The sequence below is a fragment of the Elaeis guineensis genome, chromosome 6, assembly GCF_000442705.2.
Source record: "Elaeis guineensis isolate ETL-2024a chromosome 6, EG11, whole genome shotgun sequence".
In the NCBI taxonomy this organism is placed as follows: domain Eukaryota; kingdom Viridiplantae; phylum Streptophyta; class Magnoliopsida; order Arecales; family Arecaceae; genus Elaeis; species Elaeis guineensis.
The window spans coordinates 9427696-9444069 of record NC_025998.2 but is presented as its reverse complement, the minus strand read 5'-3'; the positions used below and the strand labels follow the sequence as shown (position 1 = coordinate 9444069).

The following is a 16374-nucleotide window of genomic DNA, read 5'->3' as shown; positions in this document are numbered from 1 at the left end:
TGACGAGAACCTCGCCACCGGCTCAAGCAAAATGGAAGACCCGGACTCCTACGGGAGCCGGGTTCCGCCGCCAAGGTAAAGCTTCACCCGGACTTTACGGGAGCCGGGTTCCGCCGCCAGGTAAAGCTTCACCCGGACTCCTACGGGAGCCGGGTTCCGCCGCCAAGGTAAAGCTTCACCCGGACTCTTACGGGAGCCGGGTTCCGCCGCCAGGAAAGCTTCACCCGGACTCCTACGGGAGCCGGGTTCCGCCGCCAAGGTAAAGCTTCACCCGGACTCCTACGGGAGCCGGGTTCCGCCGTCAGGTAAAGCTTCACCCGGACTCCTACGGGAGCCGGGTTCCGCCGCCAGGTAAAGCTTCACCCGGACTCCTACGGGAGCCGGGTTCCGCCGCCAGGAAAGCTTCACCCGGACTCCTACGGGAGCCGGGTTCCACCGCCAAGGTAAAGCTTCACCCGGACTCCTACGGGAGCCGGGTTCCGCCGCCCAGGTAAAGCTTCACCCGGACTCCTACGGGAACCGGGTTCCGCCGCCCAGGTAAAACTTCACCCGGACTCCTACGGGAGCTGGGTTCCGCCGCCAGGTAAAGCTTCACCCGGACTCCTACGGGAGCCGGGTTCCGCCGCCAAGGTAAAGCTTCACCCGGACTCCTACGGGAGCCGGGTTCCGCCGCCAGGTAAAGCTTCACCCTGACTCCTACGGGAGCCGGGTTCCGCCGCCAGGTAAAGCTTCACCCGGACTCCTACGGGAGCCGGGTTCCGCCGCCAGGTAAAGCTTCACCCGGACTCCTACGGGAGCCGGGTTCCGCCGCCAGGAAAGCTTCACCCGGACTCCTACGGGAGCCGGGTTCCGCCGCCAAGGTAAAACTCCATCCGGACTCCTACGGGAGCCGGGTTCCGCCCCCAAGAAAGGCTTCGCCCGGGCTCCTAAGAAAGCCGGGCTCCATCCGCCACTTCACCAGCAAGGGTTAAAAACGGTGGCGAGACTCGGCCACATGGCGAGATCGGGTGGAAGGGAAGAGCCCTCTCCCACGACGACCTCTAAGCCAAACAAGCCAAACAACGAGAAAGGGTCAGCGAACGACAATATTGGTGCTACGCGCGGACAAGGTAACACAAAATGCCTTTTTCTCATTTCCGATATATATGCTACAGGGCCAGGACGGCCAGAAGAAGAGGGACAAAACGACAAGAAAAGAAAAGGGGAGCAGCTACAAAAAGGGGGTGACTACTAAAGAACTCTAAGGAGGTCCTGCTCCCTCTAACATAGGGTGATCACCTCCATCCCCCGACCGGGACTGCCTCAGGGTCTCCACCATTTCCTCCAGTCCTTCCTTCTTTTGCAGCATATCCTGGAGCGCCTGCCGAAGTCGCCGGCTCTCAGCCTCCGCTTCCCGATGCCACTTCCGCAAAACTTCGGACTCCGCCTCTGCATCCGCGACGGCCTTCCGCTCAAGTCCCAGCTGGATTTTTACTTGTTGAAGCTCAGCTGTCTTCTCCCCAAGGGAGACAGAGATCCCCTCGACGGTGCCTCTCAAGGCTTGAAGCTCTTCGGTGTCTTGGGCGTTCGCAAGCTGCGCCCTGGTAACCAGCTGCTTCTGGAGACGGACTACCTCGTCCGCCGCTCGACGGAATCTCCCCTTGTGCTCCCCTACCTGTCGGCGCCAGCTAGCCCGCTGCACGTCGTGGCTCATTTCGGCGTCTTGAAGCTGCTTCTGGAGGTCGGAAACTTTTTGCGACCATATCTGCTCATCCCGCGCTGTGAGCCGGGATGAGTTTCCTCCCAGCTGGCCGATCCTCCTCTGCGCAGCTGAAAGCTCCATCTTAAGGGCGCTGACCCTGGCTTCTTGAGCCCAAGTTCGGTCACTAGCGCTCTTCTTACATTCCTCAAGCTCTTTTGTGAAGCTCGCCTTCCTCCGACTGTAGTCCATGATCGCCCTCACTTGGATACTCCTGAAGTGGGCGGCCTCGGCAGCGGCCTCGGAGTAGCATTTTTTCGCCTGGCGGAGCTCGCCCTCCGACTTTTTCAACTTCTTCGTCAAGTGGAGGACCTCCTTTTTGAGCCGCTGGATAGTCGACTTCAGCGGGACCCCCAGGGGCAGGGGGAGTGCTTCGGCGGGGCGCTGCCATTGGAAGAGGCAAGCGTCAAAGACCGATTCGTTACAAGAAGAAAGGCCGGAAAGAAGGAGCAGAGGGAGGAAAAAATCATCCACAAAAAGAAATTCAGCTTTATTAATTGATCTTGAAGACAAATGAAAAGGAAGCATGATAACAAAAGAAAGATACAAGGTCGGAGGTCTCAGACCTCGGGAGCGGGGGATGGAGAGTTCGGCGCGGGGGGTGCAACTGCTGTGGCGGCGGGCGAAGGGCCGGCCTCGTCGTCGGACTCCTCCAAGAATTCGAGGCCAAGATCGGGATATCTGCTGGCCACCTTCTCCCGGCAAAGCTCAAACCCTTTGGTAAATGCCCCCAGGCCAGTCCGCGCTCGACACGTGTCCCACTCCCCATGGCAGACGGCTGAAGGCGACTGACGGTTGGCAGGGCCATAATTGCGCCGTACCTAGGCCAGCGTACCTGCGGGGTCTTCGAAGCGTCCCCTCGTTCCGCCCCAATTCGAAAAGACTCCGGCACGCGCTCATTTAATGTCGAAATATCTGGGAGCGGCAGGGCGCGGGATTCGAAGGGACGGTTCCGGCTGCACTTCTGTGTACTTCCTTCGTTTGAAATTCAAAACTCGGATGTAGGGGGACTGGTGTTGGGTATAAAATACCCACAGCTGGAACCCACGGCGGAACCGACATCAGCACAGCTCCGCCCGGACTCCTACGGGAGCCGGGCTCCACCGCCGACATCAGCACAGCTCCGCCCGGACTCCTACGGGAGCCGGACTCCACCGCCGACATCAGCACAGCTCCGCCCGGACTCCTACGGGAGCCGGACTCCGCCGCCGACATCAGCACAGCTCCGCCCGGACTCCTACGGGAGCCGGGCTCCACCGCCGCCATCAGCGCAGCTCCGCCCGGACTCCTACGGGAGCCGGGCTCCACCGCCATCAGCAAGCGCTGCTCCGCCCGGACTCCTACGGGAGCCGGGCTCCGCCGCCGACATCAAAACAGCTCCGCCCAGACTCCTACGGGAGCCGGGCTCCGCTCTCAATATCAATTGCTGGTAAGCTCAGTCCGGACTCCTACGAGAGCCGGACTTCACCCTTGACTTTGTTTGCAGCGCAGCTCCGCCCGGACTCCTACGGGAGCCGGGCTCCACCGACGACATCAGCAAGTGCAGCTCCGCCCGGACTCCTACGGGAGCCGGGCTCCACCGCAATCAGCAAGCGCTGCTCCGTCCGGACTCCTACGGGAGCCGGGCTCCGCCGCCGACATCAAAACAGCTCCGCCCGGACTCCTACGGGAGCCGGGCTCCGCCGCCGACATCAAAACAGCTCCGCCCGGACTCCTACGGGAGCCGGGCTCCACTCTCAATATCAATTGCTGGTAAGCTCAGTCCGGACTCCTACGAGAGCCGGACTTCACCCTTGACTTTGTTTGCAGAGCAGCTCCGCCCGGACTCCTACGGGAGCCGGGCTCCACCGACGACATCAGCAAGTGCAGCTCCGCCCGGACTCCTACGGGAGCCGGGCTCCACCGCCACCAGCGCAGCTCCGCCCGGACTCCTACGAGAGCCGGGCTCCACCGCCATCAGCAAGCGCTGCTCCGCCCGGACTCCTACGGGAGCCGGACTCCGCCGCCGACATCAGAACAGCTCCGCCCGGACTCCTACGGGAGCCGGGCTCCGCTCACGACGGCTCCGACCATTGCCGAGCTTCAATCGACAGATCCACGCCCCCTGACAGGCCCTCAAAACGGCCGCGACCCTGCTCCACCTCCTGTGGCGGACTCCACGCAGTATCATCATTCCCTGACAAGCCGCAACAGCCATAGCCGCCCTGCTCCACTTCCTGTGGCGGACTCCGCACAGCTCCATTATCCCCCTGGCAGGCCACAGTAACGGCCACGAACCTGCCCCACCTCCTGCGACGGATACCATGCGATTCTCCTGACGACGGACGCTGCTCCACCCCTCATAACGGATTCCACGTGGCAAGTCGAGGTGATACCCACGTGTCTGCTCCATTATCTTTCGCAATCAATTCCCCTGATCATGGGCGGCCCACTACCAAGCGGTTACAAACGTCGCCATCAGTCCGTTGCCTCCCCGCCTATAAAAGGGGGGGACTCAGATACGTTATTTCTTAAGCTCATTTTTCTTATCTCAAAACTCTGCTAAATTCTCCGTTCGAGCACTCCATTCTTGTTGAGGCAGAGAACTGACTTGAGCGTCGGAGGGTCTTGCCGGAGCAACCCCACCTCCGGTTTAGACTTTCCTTGCAGGTCCCGGCGGCGACCGCGGCCTCCTCAACTCCAACTTCTCCGGCGCAGGCGGATTTTTGCACCAACATAAATAAAATTTTATCAAATTATTATGAAATTTTATTTATTTTTATAATATTTTAATAATTATTTATAGGGTGTCAATACGGTAAAGTGCTGTATTTTTTTTCCTACCGCACGTGGTGCGCAAAGAATTTCTCTAAATTGACTTGAGGTCCTGGAACGTGGTTAAGACTTTGATGACGCTAATAGTGTTAGGTCCAAAGTTGCCCAAGAAACGAGACCCATACGGGCAGAGAACGGCCCAGATTTGGCACTCAAAACCAATTCCCATGTCATGATTTGGTCAAATCAGTTGGGTGCAAAATAGGATTCTGTCCTTCCCCCCCTCAATTTTTTTCTCGATTAGGTCTATGGCTTGGAAGTCAAAGGTTATGGTAAAACTCTGCTGTTATATACTAAGCTTTTGGTAAAGGGAGGTGCTTGAAATTGACTTTGATGTCCCTTTCTGGAACTGGAAGTCAAGATATCGACCATAAGCAAAAATTGTGTCCCATACCATGGCTTTGGATTCTCCTACAAAGAGCATATGACGGCAAGCAAACTCCATTTTCTACTGCTTTACTGCAGTAGCTTCTAATTTTAATGGCATTATAGACTTGATGTTTCTGAGAAAAAAGAAAAATTGATCTTTATCAATACACCTTCAGCTTGTAACTATAATGATTTCATAAAATTAATTTCGTTTGGCTACCAGCTGTCGGAGTGAACTAATCTTAAGGTTACCCAACTTTCCAAAATGATCTAGGGTACCCATAGTTTCAAAGTCTGTTGGAGATGACTAAAATTTCTTCCAACATTAGTTAACTGCCTCATGGGGTAGACAACTATAATTTTTGTTATATCTTTTTCTGGACAATTTGAAGGGAGGAATGGAAAGAAAAAAAGAAAGGAAGAAAAAAACATTTTATATGCATCAACTTTTTCTATTGATGGATGCTTTACTTCTATGATCATTAAAAAATTTACTAAATCTACCGCCAAATAAATTTTGGAATGGCAAAAATATTTAATTCCAAACATTTAACTGAGAAAGTTTTCCACCGTTCCGATGTAGAATGCTTACCTATTTTTTGGTCAAAATTTTCTATTCTTTTATTTATTATAAATGTTCATCGTATCCCCAGCATTGAATGTGAAAAATATAAACCTTTTCAACAAAAAGAATATAAAGCTTAATTTTTAAAAAAGAAAAAAGAAATTATCTAGTTGTAAAAATTTTTTTTTTTTGATAAGCAATATAAAAGGCTTTTTTGTGAGTATTAACCTGCTCCACTGTCAAAATTGGAAGTATCTATAATTATCATATTATTAGATTTTAAGTAAGATAGAGTACAGATTGGATTCGATTGAATTGAGAGAAAAATTTTATCCGACTAAATTTAATTAGATTGAAAAAAATTTAACTAAAACGAAGAAAATTTAATACGCTGCCGTGTGTTTAACATCTATAAATCGTTTGAAACCGAAGTAGATTCGGATATGTTGTATCGATTTGGACTTCAATATTGATCCACTTAAGTTTATTTATTTTTTTTATCAATTTAATATAAAAAATATCTAAACTTTTTAAGTTACAAATTTTGAATTTATTTTTGAATCAGTGTAAAATAAAATAGAAAAAAAAAATTTACTCATCTAAAAGTAACTACATTTGAAAATTTTTACTTTAGAATTGTCTCAAATTGACGTACTTCGATCAATAATTTAATATTAATATTTTTATAAATCTAAATAGGTGATATGATATTTTTTTAGAATAAAATATTGAGGTTTAAATGATGCCGCTCCAAAATGAAAGTGAATTTATGAAATACTACATAAGTTTGGTTCGATTTCATATCGTTCAAAGTGTAGGAACCAAATCCAATCATAAATAATCGATTTTTTATAAATTTTAATTCGATTCCATCCGATTTATACCTTTCAATCGAATAAAAAAAATGTTTATTAGATCAAATTAGATAGATTTTTTTATATTTCAATTATTTTTTCATTCCTAATTTTAAAAAATGCACATGCACTGATATGAAAGAGAATACATTAGTTGATATGTTAAAAATATAAATAGTACCTAAATAGAGATCTCAAATATTTGGAGTTACTTGCCATTATATTCTGTCCGATATTATTCGGTCAAAGATACGTTAAGTTCAATTTTTTTTAATAAAAAAATTATTTTTTATTTATTTTTCAAATTGATAATTTTTTTAAAAAATATAAATTTAAAAACTTACTACTGCATTTGCAAAACTTTTTCTTATTTAAAAGGTTTTATTATTATTTTTTCTATATGAATTTCTTTGTTATTAAAGATAACCCTGAAAAAAACACTCTATACAAAATCATATTTCCCAAATCGATCATAATGGTGCTTACCATTGCCCAAATTTATGGATGAAACCATACTCTTTTAACTTTAATAAAGGAAAGGTTAAGTTTACCATATAAATTTTAGTTCTCATATGTCATGTTGCACATGGAGGAGAGGGTAAATGGCTGATATTCCAGCAGTGAGATATAATTAATGGTGGGGGAACTCCATTGCATCACCATCTGAGGAGCAATCCATATACATCACACGATCAAGATCATCCATTCGGTGTGACACCTCCCATCAATCAGCATGACAAAAATATGCTCCTTTCCAACTATTATTTTAAAAAAAAAAATGAGGAAAAAAAAAGTATTTGCGAGACATGTAACGCAGTGACAGCCATCAGAGCTACTAACGAATGTATGAGACTCACATGCAGGCGTTTTTACTGCGTCATTTCCAAATAATAATTACTAATCCGTCGTCAGTGGTGGGGCCCAGGTGGGTCCAAAGCCGGGTGCGGGTAATGTGATCCCTCGAATCTAACGTGCGCGAGTTACAGTGTCCCTCGGGTGAAGGTAATCCAAATGCGGCTCGTCCTCCTACATCCGTCATAGCCGTCCATCCAAATGAGTGATTCGCTGGTGGGTTGATATCAATCCCTGTCTCGATCCCTGGTCGTACGATCTTGATCGAGGGGTTGTAGTGTCTGGCTCCCGATCTATTATTTTAGGTGGCGAGATCTTTTCGCCGGAGTAAATTAAGAAAAATAGAATCGAGATAATCGCTGCCCACGTAGCGTCAAACCTCCCGCTCTTATACCGTAATTATCGGGACTGCGCTCCCCAGAAGACAACGCGTTTCCCGCTGAGGGAGTTAACGAGCGAATGTTATTCGTTAGATCTTGATCGGACGGCTGAAAATGGAAGCTTATTTGCCCTAGAACCGACGTACAGGATGCATTTGGATTGGCGCCCGTTGGATATAGGATCTGGATTCGAGCCATCAATAGTTTTGTCGAAATTAAAATAGAAACTGGTAATTAGAGTAAATAAGGTAGTGTATTAATTATCAACACATTTCAGGTCCAGATTTGATATTCTCACCCTTCATTAATTTGTTATTTACAGTAGGCTCTCGTAAATTCTAAGTTTATTTATCGAGAGTTAATAGGATCGCTGATCGGACGAGACTATCCATACAAGATCGATATTATAGGTATCTACGATATTACGGATCTCTACGATTGATCTTTCAGTTCAATATTTTATTTTTAATTTTTATGAATATATTTTTTCATATTTAATCTAATTTACTCTCTTCATTTTACTAAAAAAATCCTGCAAATCAGAACATATCTAGAAAAATATCAATTGTTTACACTTTTTCTTGGGATCTATATACCTTGAATTTTAGATTATCATGCTTTTCCAAACAAAAAAAAAAAAAAGAAATATGGCAGGTTGCTTTATAGTGTCATACTTAATTAAATATTTCTGATGAAACTTTTCAAAGCAAAACAATACTTGTCGCAATGCATCAGCTAAGGTTATATAGCAGCAAATAATGGCAAGATAATATGGTATTCAATAATATTCAATTATAAATTTAATAAAGTAATGGTCAAATAACAACTGTTACTTCTGCAATACTATTTTGCAGAAAATACTTCATGCGGATAAGCCCCGTCCGCGCCAGCCAAATATATGTGGGCCAACCATATAATTTTCTTTGTTATATCATATTTAGTGGTAAATATTTTTGAACAGTTGTAACGGCCGTTATGGATAATGGCTTCCATCAGCCTCTCACCCGGTCGTGAACCGGCTATGAATGGTGGCTGCAGAATTACCGAGCCAGTGCTTCGGGAATCGCTGGTAACCTGCCATTAGATGTGAAAAAAAGAGGAGTGAGCTTTTTTAAATTACAGGGGTGATATTAGAATTTGACACATAAGCGACAGCGAGTATCGGAAATTCCATCTGATGGTCACCATAAAGAGTCTTATAGAGTAGAGGGCGATGTCCGTTTCATAGAAAATGGACGGCGGATCTTTTGGTCGCATGGAGATTATTATACGGGAACAAGTTAGGATAGCTAATCCACGCACGAAGCGTAAACTGGATCTTTCTTGTTTCAGAGATGCCCGGAGCCATCCATCCTAATTTCGAAAAAGCCCAGGCTAGGAGGGGCATTTCGGAAGTTGTAGGGCAAGAAGCGGGGGTATAGTGGGAACCCCGTTCGATGAAGCCGCTATTTTAACCCCGTTTCTGCCGCATCGCCCCATTGCTCCTCTTCCGCCCTCTCCGAACTGACTCCCTCCCTCTTTTTTTTCTTCTATTGAGCAATTCTTCTCGCAACTCCTAAAGATTTCTTCTGCTTCTCTGAATCTTACGCTTCGCATCTAAGAGCGAAAGATTGAGGTAAGAGACCTCTGGTTCTTAGGAGGAAGCCATCGATGTGCTTCTCTCGAGGAAGGGATGCGATTTTTGGAGAGTTTTGAACGGCGACCGCTCGGTGAATCCCCTCGGCATTGGACATGATGAGGTTTGCTCCGATCGCTCGATCTCTTCTCCTCTTTCTTTCCATCTGTCTCTCTGCTTTGGTATCTTTTGATGGCGTTCTAATTTCGAAGTTTTTGGATTCCTTCTCGTGAGGTCTCCTCGCTTGAGATCGATGTTTTGTTTCGTTTCTTGTTGATAAGGAGATGGCTGGATGCTAGAGGCGGCGATGGAGGCCTTGAACGCTTCGCTGGGTGGAGATTGCTCTCTATTCCGGCGGGTATCTGGTTATAGATCCAGTTTGTGGGGTTTTGGGAGCGGAAGTCGGTCGGTTCTGGCACGATTTGCTTCCCTTACGCCGAGTCCGGCCTGGCGTTTCCGGAAGTCCGGCGTTTCGAGTTTCTACCTTCTTATTTTAGTTGTTGTTCTTATGGACTGTTGATTTGTCATTTTAGGCTTCTGGCCGGAAAAGGAGAGCAACTGTCGGTTCCCGGCGAGACATCTGATTTCCGGTGGGGTTTCGGATCGCTCTGCTCCCCCCACCGGTGCCTTTGTATCGGTTCTTGTTGCCATTTTTTCTGGTGGTTTTCTCTGAAAATCTTATAGTTTCCAGATCGAGTAGTGCTGGATTGTCATTATCTGCCTCTTATGTGGATTTCCGGCGGAGTATTGCCGGATTTTGGTCTTCCACCAAGAGGCGATCGGGTTTCTCTAGAATCATTTGGGAGAATTCTGGGGTGGAAGGAAAGCAGGGCTAATGTTTGGATGGAAATCTAAAGCTTTTTCCCCCCTATTTTCTTTCGTTTTATTCCTCTTCTCCTCAGTTTCTGGTTTGATTTTGCTTGCAATTTAGTCAAAATTATCTTCCAGTGATGATTCTTTTGGATCTCCGGCGATGGGAGTGGACAGGCTAAGAATTCGCTTGGCGGCCAGGCTCCGTCTCTACCTTGCTGGGTTCTTTTCTTTCTTTTTCTCCTTCTGTGCAATTTTTTCTCTTATTTTTTCCTTCGTTTAAGTTTTTTTCCCTTTTCTCAGTTTTTTTTCCATTTGATGTGGAGAACTAGGATTCTTGCGGGTGGTCATGCTTTTTCATTTCATTTGCCTTCTGTGTTTCAAGGATCTCCGGTAGATTTCAAGTTTTAGAAGTTTTTATGTTCTTGTCTTGTAGGCCTGTGCTTTGGTTTTCAGAAGAAATAATTTTTTGGTTCTATCTCCCTCTTTTTCACGACCTGTTCTTCTTCTCTATAAGATTTCTCTTTGATTGCCTATATTCGAATCTCAGGATCGAGTTCTCCGGAATTGTATTGTTCCAATTGTTTTTCCATGTTTTCTTCGGAAATTACCTAAGAAATCAAGCAAAATCTTCTCCCTGCTGTCAGTTTAGCGAGAAGCTTGGATTATGCTCATCTGAAGAAGTTAATGCCCTCTGACATAGAAAGGATCCACATTTCGTAATCTTTTCTCTTCTCTGAGAGCTAGATTTTGATGCCTTTTGCCTGAATCCTTCTTTGATCTGCATTTCTGGTCATTTTTTTGATAGCTGTAGCATTAGATCCTCCAAATATTGTTCTTTTTGGTGCCATTGATGACCTTTTCTTCTGTTCGATTTGTTAGCAGATACAGAGTAAGCCCAGATTGCGTCCCCCTCAGCAATGGAAGGAAGAACAGCCTGAGAACCTGCAAGGAAGACGACGCCGACAACGGTGGGCGGATCCCAAACTACTCCCCCTTTGAAGGGAAACCTCCCAGGCGTTCTGGGTCGGGATCGACCGTGCCCCAGGACCACCACTCCCCCCACGTCCCCTTCCCATCCGACTCCTCCCAGTCCGAGAATCAACCGCCCTATGCCGCCGCAGACTCCACTCCGCCGGCCGCGAAAGCCCCGAGTCACCACCATGAGATCAACGGGGTGTCGCGAGGGAGCGGGGATGTGCTTCTCCAGTGGGGCCACAAGAAGAGATCCCGGGGTTCGAGAGCGGAGAGCCGGCCGGCTGCCGGGAATGGCTCGGTCCACTCGCGCCAGATGATCAAGATCCAGCGGAGATCGGCGGCCGCCGGGGCGGAGAAGCTCGCCGCCGCCGCCGCCGCCGCCGCCGCGGCGTCTGCGGCGATGCCCCCGCCCTGTGGGTCCTACACACGCGGCGCCAATCTCCGGCCTTGCTTGCCCTCCCGCGACGCGATGGCCTCCTCGATCAACAGGTATATCCGGCTTTTCTGCTGATTTATCTCCACTCTATTGTCCCTCTTTTTTTTTGTTGGAATATTATTTTTCTCTGAATTTTTTTTTTCCTACGCTACTCTGTGGTAAGAGAGGAGAGAGCGGCTGGTGCTTTTGTGCTGGGTGCGTGGAGTCTGCAGAGCACAAGTTCATTGATGGATGGACTCTTTTGGGCCTCTAGGTTGTAGAAGGGTGGCGGTTTGTTGGGTTTTTATTTATTTTTATTTATATTTTATATCATTATTTCATTCGGGCTTGGTTGTGACAATACCGTCTCTCCAGAGACGAATTTTTGGCTTTTTAGTTGTATGCTTTTGTGCATTTGAGGTGGAGAGCAAAAAAGTCGGTGTGTTTGATATCATGCTTTGGTTGGTGGGTACTCGTGGTTTTGGTTTATTGCTGTGGGTTTTACCTCCGGTCGTACGTGGTAAAGTTATTTTAGAGGCTGTTTCGTTTTTAATTTCTGCCGTCTTAGCTATAGATCCTATCCTATCCGATTATTCGTTTCCTTCTCTCTCGGTTCCATGTGATAGAAAGCTTGAATCCCACTTTAAATACCTTGTTGTCCCTGCGGGCATCCTTAACTTTTTTTTTTTTTTTTTTCCGGTCCATCACTCGCTAATCTTTTTCTTGTTCGTGACATATTTGTCTCTACAGTATAATATTCCTCCCCTGTGGAAATATTTTGGGCTCTTTTCTCGTTATTAGCAAACCCTAGCTGTTTCTTCATTCAGAAATTTTCCCTTTTATTTTTGGAATTTTTTTTCTGAAAGTTTAGTAGCTTAATTTGTTGGGACGGTGTTCGCAATGAGCAGAGAGCTCGTATTGCGTTGCCCCTTTTGTATCGCCTCGGAGACGCTACTGTGGGCTATAAATATTACTACTTTCAATATCTTTTGAGTGGCATCAAAGGCACATTAGTAGCCCATCGGGCTTGTCCCCTCTTCCCGTCCATTTCCTACCTTTCCTTTCAGACCTCTAAAAAAAAAATTCTTCTCTTTTTCTCGCCATGATCAGGGGCGTCGAAGAGCGATCGGGCGGCCTGTCGAGATCCGAGAAGCGATCCCCACCTTCCCCGGCGGAGAAGACCCAGAAGGGGGCTCCCAACGGCACCGCTGCGGATGCGAATCCGGCGGACTCCAAGGCGCCGTCCGACCAGGAGATGGGCGGCAGCAACGTGGCGGCCACCACGGGGGAGAAGCTGAACCTGGAGAACTTCGAGTGGCCGAGGATCTACATCTCTCTCTCGAGGAAGGAGAAAGAGGACGACTTCTTGGCCATGAAGGGCACCAAGCTCCCCCAGCGCCCCAAGAAACGGGCCAAGAACATCGATAAAACCCTCCAGGTCTCCATCCATTCTATCTCTTTTTGATCTATTTGTTATTGGAACTTATACCGGATTTATCTTCACATTTTGTGTTTTTTTTATTAATATTTATTTATTTATTTCTATGGTCTTGTCTAATTTGTTGTATATTTTTGGGCATGGTGCAGTATTGTTTTCCAGGGATGTGGCTTTCGGACTTGACCAGAGGACGATATGAAGTGAGGGAGAAGAAATGCGTGAAGAAGGTATTATTATTATTATTTATTTTGCTCCCCTTCTTTCCTCGAAACTTCTCTCCTTTGATTTCTTTTCATAATAGTACATGGACGTCTGGTGTGTTGTAATACGACTGTCCGTTTGCCCGAAGGACTCAGGTTGCCTTTTGGACCTTTCCTGGATGCTCCGTAACTTGGTGCTTTTATTCCAGCCGTCCGATCAAAACGCGCCTTATCTCTTTTGCTTTCCCTTCTGTCTTCGTTTTTATTTTAGGCTGAGGGCCAAAATTACTCGCTAAAGGAAAGTGAAAACGATGTAAATAAATAATAAATTTGAAAGAAAAGGGGAATTATAATCGACGGTCCGTTACCAGTAACGGCCGTCGATTTTTTGTGTGAAAGACCGTAATCGGACGGAGTTCGCGTGATTGGCCGTTATGTATTATGGTGGGCCTCCTCGATCACGGCCGTCAGTGCAAATACGGACTGCCGTGATCGGCTAACGGACCTTCTCCAGTCCAAGCGCGGACTCGAAAGGATCCAAACTCAAAAATAATTGGTTGGCTTTCCCTGTCGAGTGGGACCTCGATGTTTGGTGAGTGGTGTCCTCATTGATGGTCTCAACCCCTGCCTTTAATTTTTCCCCTTTGGACCGAAACGGGTTACCCTCAGATCTGTTTTATTTTTTGTTTGTTCTTATTATTTTATTCTGGAATCTTGTGGGTGGTCACAATGATTGTTTCGTTGGTTTTGGGTGCAGAAGCGGAGAGGGTTGAAGGGAATGGAGAGCATGGACAGTGATTCGGAGTAGTGATGGAGAAAATAAGAATAATATGAATCCGAAGCCGGGGCTGATGAGAGAAGAACATGGGGGAAAAGGAGGAAGCGAGGTTCGGACGATGGAGCCTTTCCGATGCTTTGTTTTGGGTGTGCTCCTCTCCTATATATCTTGGCATCTTGCTGTTCCTCCCTTACTTTTCTTCCCCTTTTCTTTTTTTGCTTTAATCTTTTTGGTTGTTCCTCCGAGCTTTTTTGTTTTTTAAAAACGGATGGAGGAGCGGTGCGGCCCTTCTGTCGTCGAGCTCTTGTATAGATCTCCAGTTCTCATTTTAATGAGAAGAAATTCTTCAAATGGAATTACAGAAAATTATCTTTCAAATGTCATCTTCTTTATACTTGATGATGGTGGAAAGGACTATGAAGCATGATAGCTTATCACCTTCCTCTTTTTCCTCAAGGCCTGCACCAAGCTCAAATCGGCCTATGCTTGACCCCAGATGCATGGAATGGCTTTGAAGCTTGGATTGGAATTCCCTGCAAATTCTTGAGGAATACTTTCATGGATCTACATGCGAATTGTGGAGATTTGGTAACCTGCTGGTGGTCCTTTTGGACCTCAGAGAAGGGATATAGTTTGCTCAATCTGCTCTTTTTGCAGGCTATGCAAGAAGAGGCAAATTAAATGTTTCTCATTAGTCATTAGTGGTTCGATGAGTCCGTTTACAGAGATTTCATCGCTTGGAACACAGTAGAGAAGGCTAGAGAGCTATTTGGTTGGGTATTGGAAGGGGATGTTGTTTTATGGGCTGTTATTTCTGATCAATTTGTTCTATAACAAATCCAAGAATATGATCCAAAACTAACCAGAATAGCAGCAACAAATTAACTGCAAGAAACATCAAATCAAACCAAACCGTGATGAAAACCAATTAGGCAGTTAGCGAATAGCTAGCAATGAATTAAAGAATGAATACTAGGCTTACGGGAAACAAAAAAAAAAAAAAAAAAAAAAAAAAAAAGAACGAACGAATACTATAGGAGAGCGGTGTTTATCTTTGAAAGGACGAGTAAGAGGAAGAAGAGAAAGAGGAAACCTGAACTTGCGGGGTAAGGCGCTTTTGATATCTCTCTCAGCTGGCTGGCGGAGATTCCCGCTCTCTCTCCGGCCGGGAACAAAATGAAATGGCGAACGGGGGATGGAGACGCAGGATCCGACCGGATGAGAGAATTACATCTTTGCACATATCATGGGACCCATGGAGAGCGGCGAGTGTGGGAGACAACGAGCATGGGTGCCGTAAAAGCCCGAGGAAGATTAGGGGGACCAACAGAACCAGAAGGAGGCTTTCTCCGCTTGCATCAGATGTCAAGGGCATTTTAGGAATATTGGTATATTTCAAGCCACTCTGGACAATGGTCATGCGAATCACTCATTAAAGGCCTCATTCGCGGAAGGATCAGATTATACTGAAAACTAAGTTGATGGGTCTCGTTGAACAATATGCGCAAAAGGTGAGGGGGTAAAAAATAATTTTGCCATGGAAATTAAAAATCCCGTGTCTTCTTTACTGCATGTCACGTCTGTGGGTGAAGTTTTCTGAAAGAAATTCTTGCTTCACAAGCGGGCGTTTTGGGACTTGGAGTGGGGGAGTGGGTAACCTGGCCTTAAGAAAGGAGAAATTCTTGGTGCACCGCGCGCGCGCGCGCGGTGATTGGCTCATCCGCGGGGCCGGGTAAAAAAAAATATATATTTTTTTTCGCACCGCTGTCCGGCTCCGCGCGTGAGCCAATCACCGCGCGCGGTGCGGAACGCGCCGTGTGCAAAGAATTTCTCGAATTTCTTATTCTGCGGGACTGGGCCCGTCTCTTTTGACCGAGACTCTCGGTTTTGGACCGCCTGGTTTTTGGACTCTTTTCCTAATATCCAACCTCACATGCAACTTCAAGCGAAGGATAAATTTAATTCTCGAATACTTAATAATCCCCACCCATCAGATTACCAGGATAGGCCGGTTTAAGTCCTCGGTCAACGAGAAAAATAGCAGTAGGCTAATTCCAGTCCTTGAGTCTTTTTCTGGTGGTGATTCTCCTGCCTGAGCAGAGTTGAACAAAGTTAACCAGAATAGTATGAACCAATTTCGCCAATACTCTAGTTGCTTAAAAATCTCACTAATTAGTCAGATGTCGTGGCTGGCATCCTATACGTGTCAATCTAAAAATTTCAATATGAAAGCTCCCTGTTGTTCTGGAATGATCTTTTTTTTTTTTTTCAGTAACATCGGGATCTAATGCTAGCTACATCTTCCCAGGAAAATACTGGAGACCCTCGTAAGAATAGTGCGGAAGAAACGTTTTGTGCCAAGAATAGAATTACTTGGAACGAATGTCTTCGTTTCTAAGGTAACAAGTTCTTGGAGCAGCTGGGATGACTAGTTACGAAGACAACGAGTTTGACCTACAAATTTCCTTGCTACGAGGGAGACGTGGAAATAGGAATGCATGTCTAGTTATGCCTATCTGCAGTTTGTCGTCAGTGAACGACTCTCTCGGGCCCAGCAACGCTCTTTGA

At 46.6% G+C, this 16374-nt stretch overlaps 1 protein-coding gene across 15 annotated transcripts; it reads left to right on the top strand.

The window, feature by feature from the left end:
- The first annotated feature begins 9043 nt into the window (after nucleotides 1-9043).
- On the top strand, nucleotides 9044-16374 carry LOC105047334 (uncharacterized). Of its 15 annotated transcripts, none has more exons than XM_073259088.1 (8): nucleotides 9044-9311; nucleotides 9472-10219; nucleotides 10645-10716; nucleotides 10880-11464; nucleotides 11575-11664; nucleotides 12501-12828; nucleotides 12978-13055; nucleotides 16115-16374. In XM_073259088.1, the coding sequence occupies exons 2-8, from the start codon at nucleotides 10161-10163 to the stop codon at nucleotides 16202-16204; spliced, it is 1302 nt and encodes a 433-aa protein (XP_073115189.1). In that variant the 5' UTR covers nucleotides 9044-9311; nucleotides 9472-10160; the 3' UTR covers nucleotides 16205-16374. The 15 variants fall into 15 exon arrangements, with proteins under 15 accessions (XP_073115189.1, XP_073115188.1, XP_073115186.1 ...); XM_073259087.1 differs by having other exon boundaries at nucleotides 9469-10219; XM_073259085.1 differs by having other exon boundaries at nucleotides 9422-10219.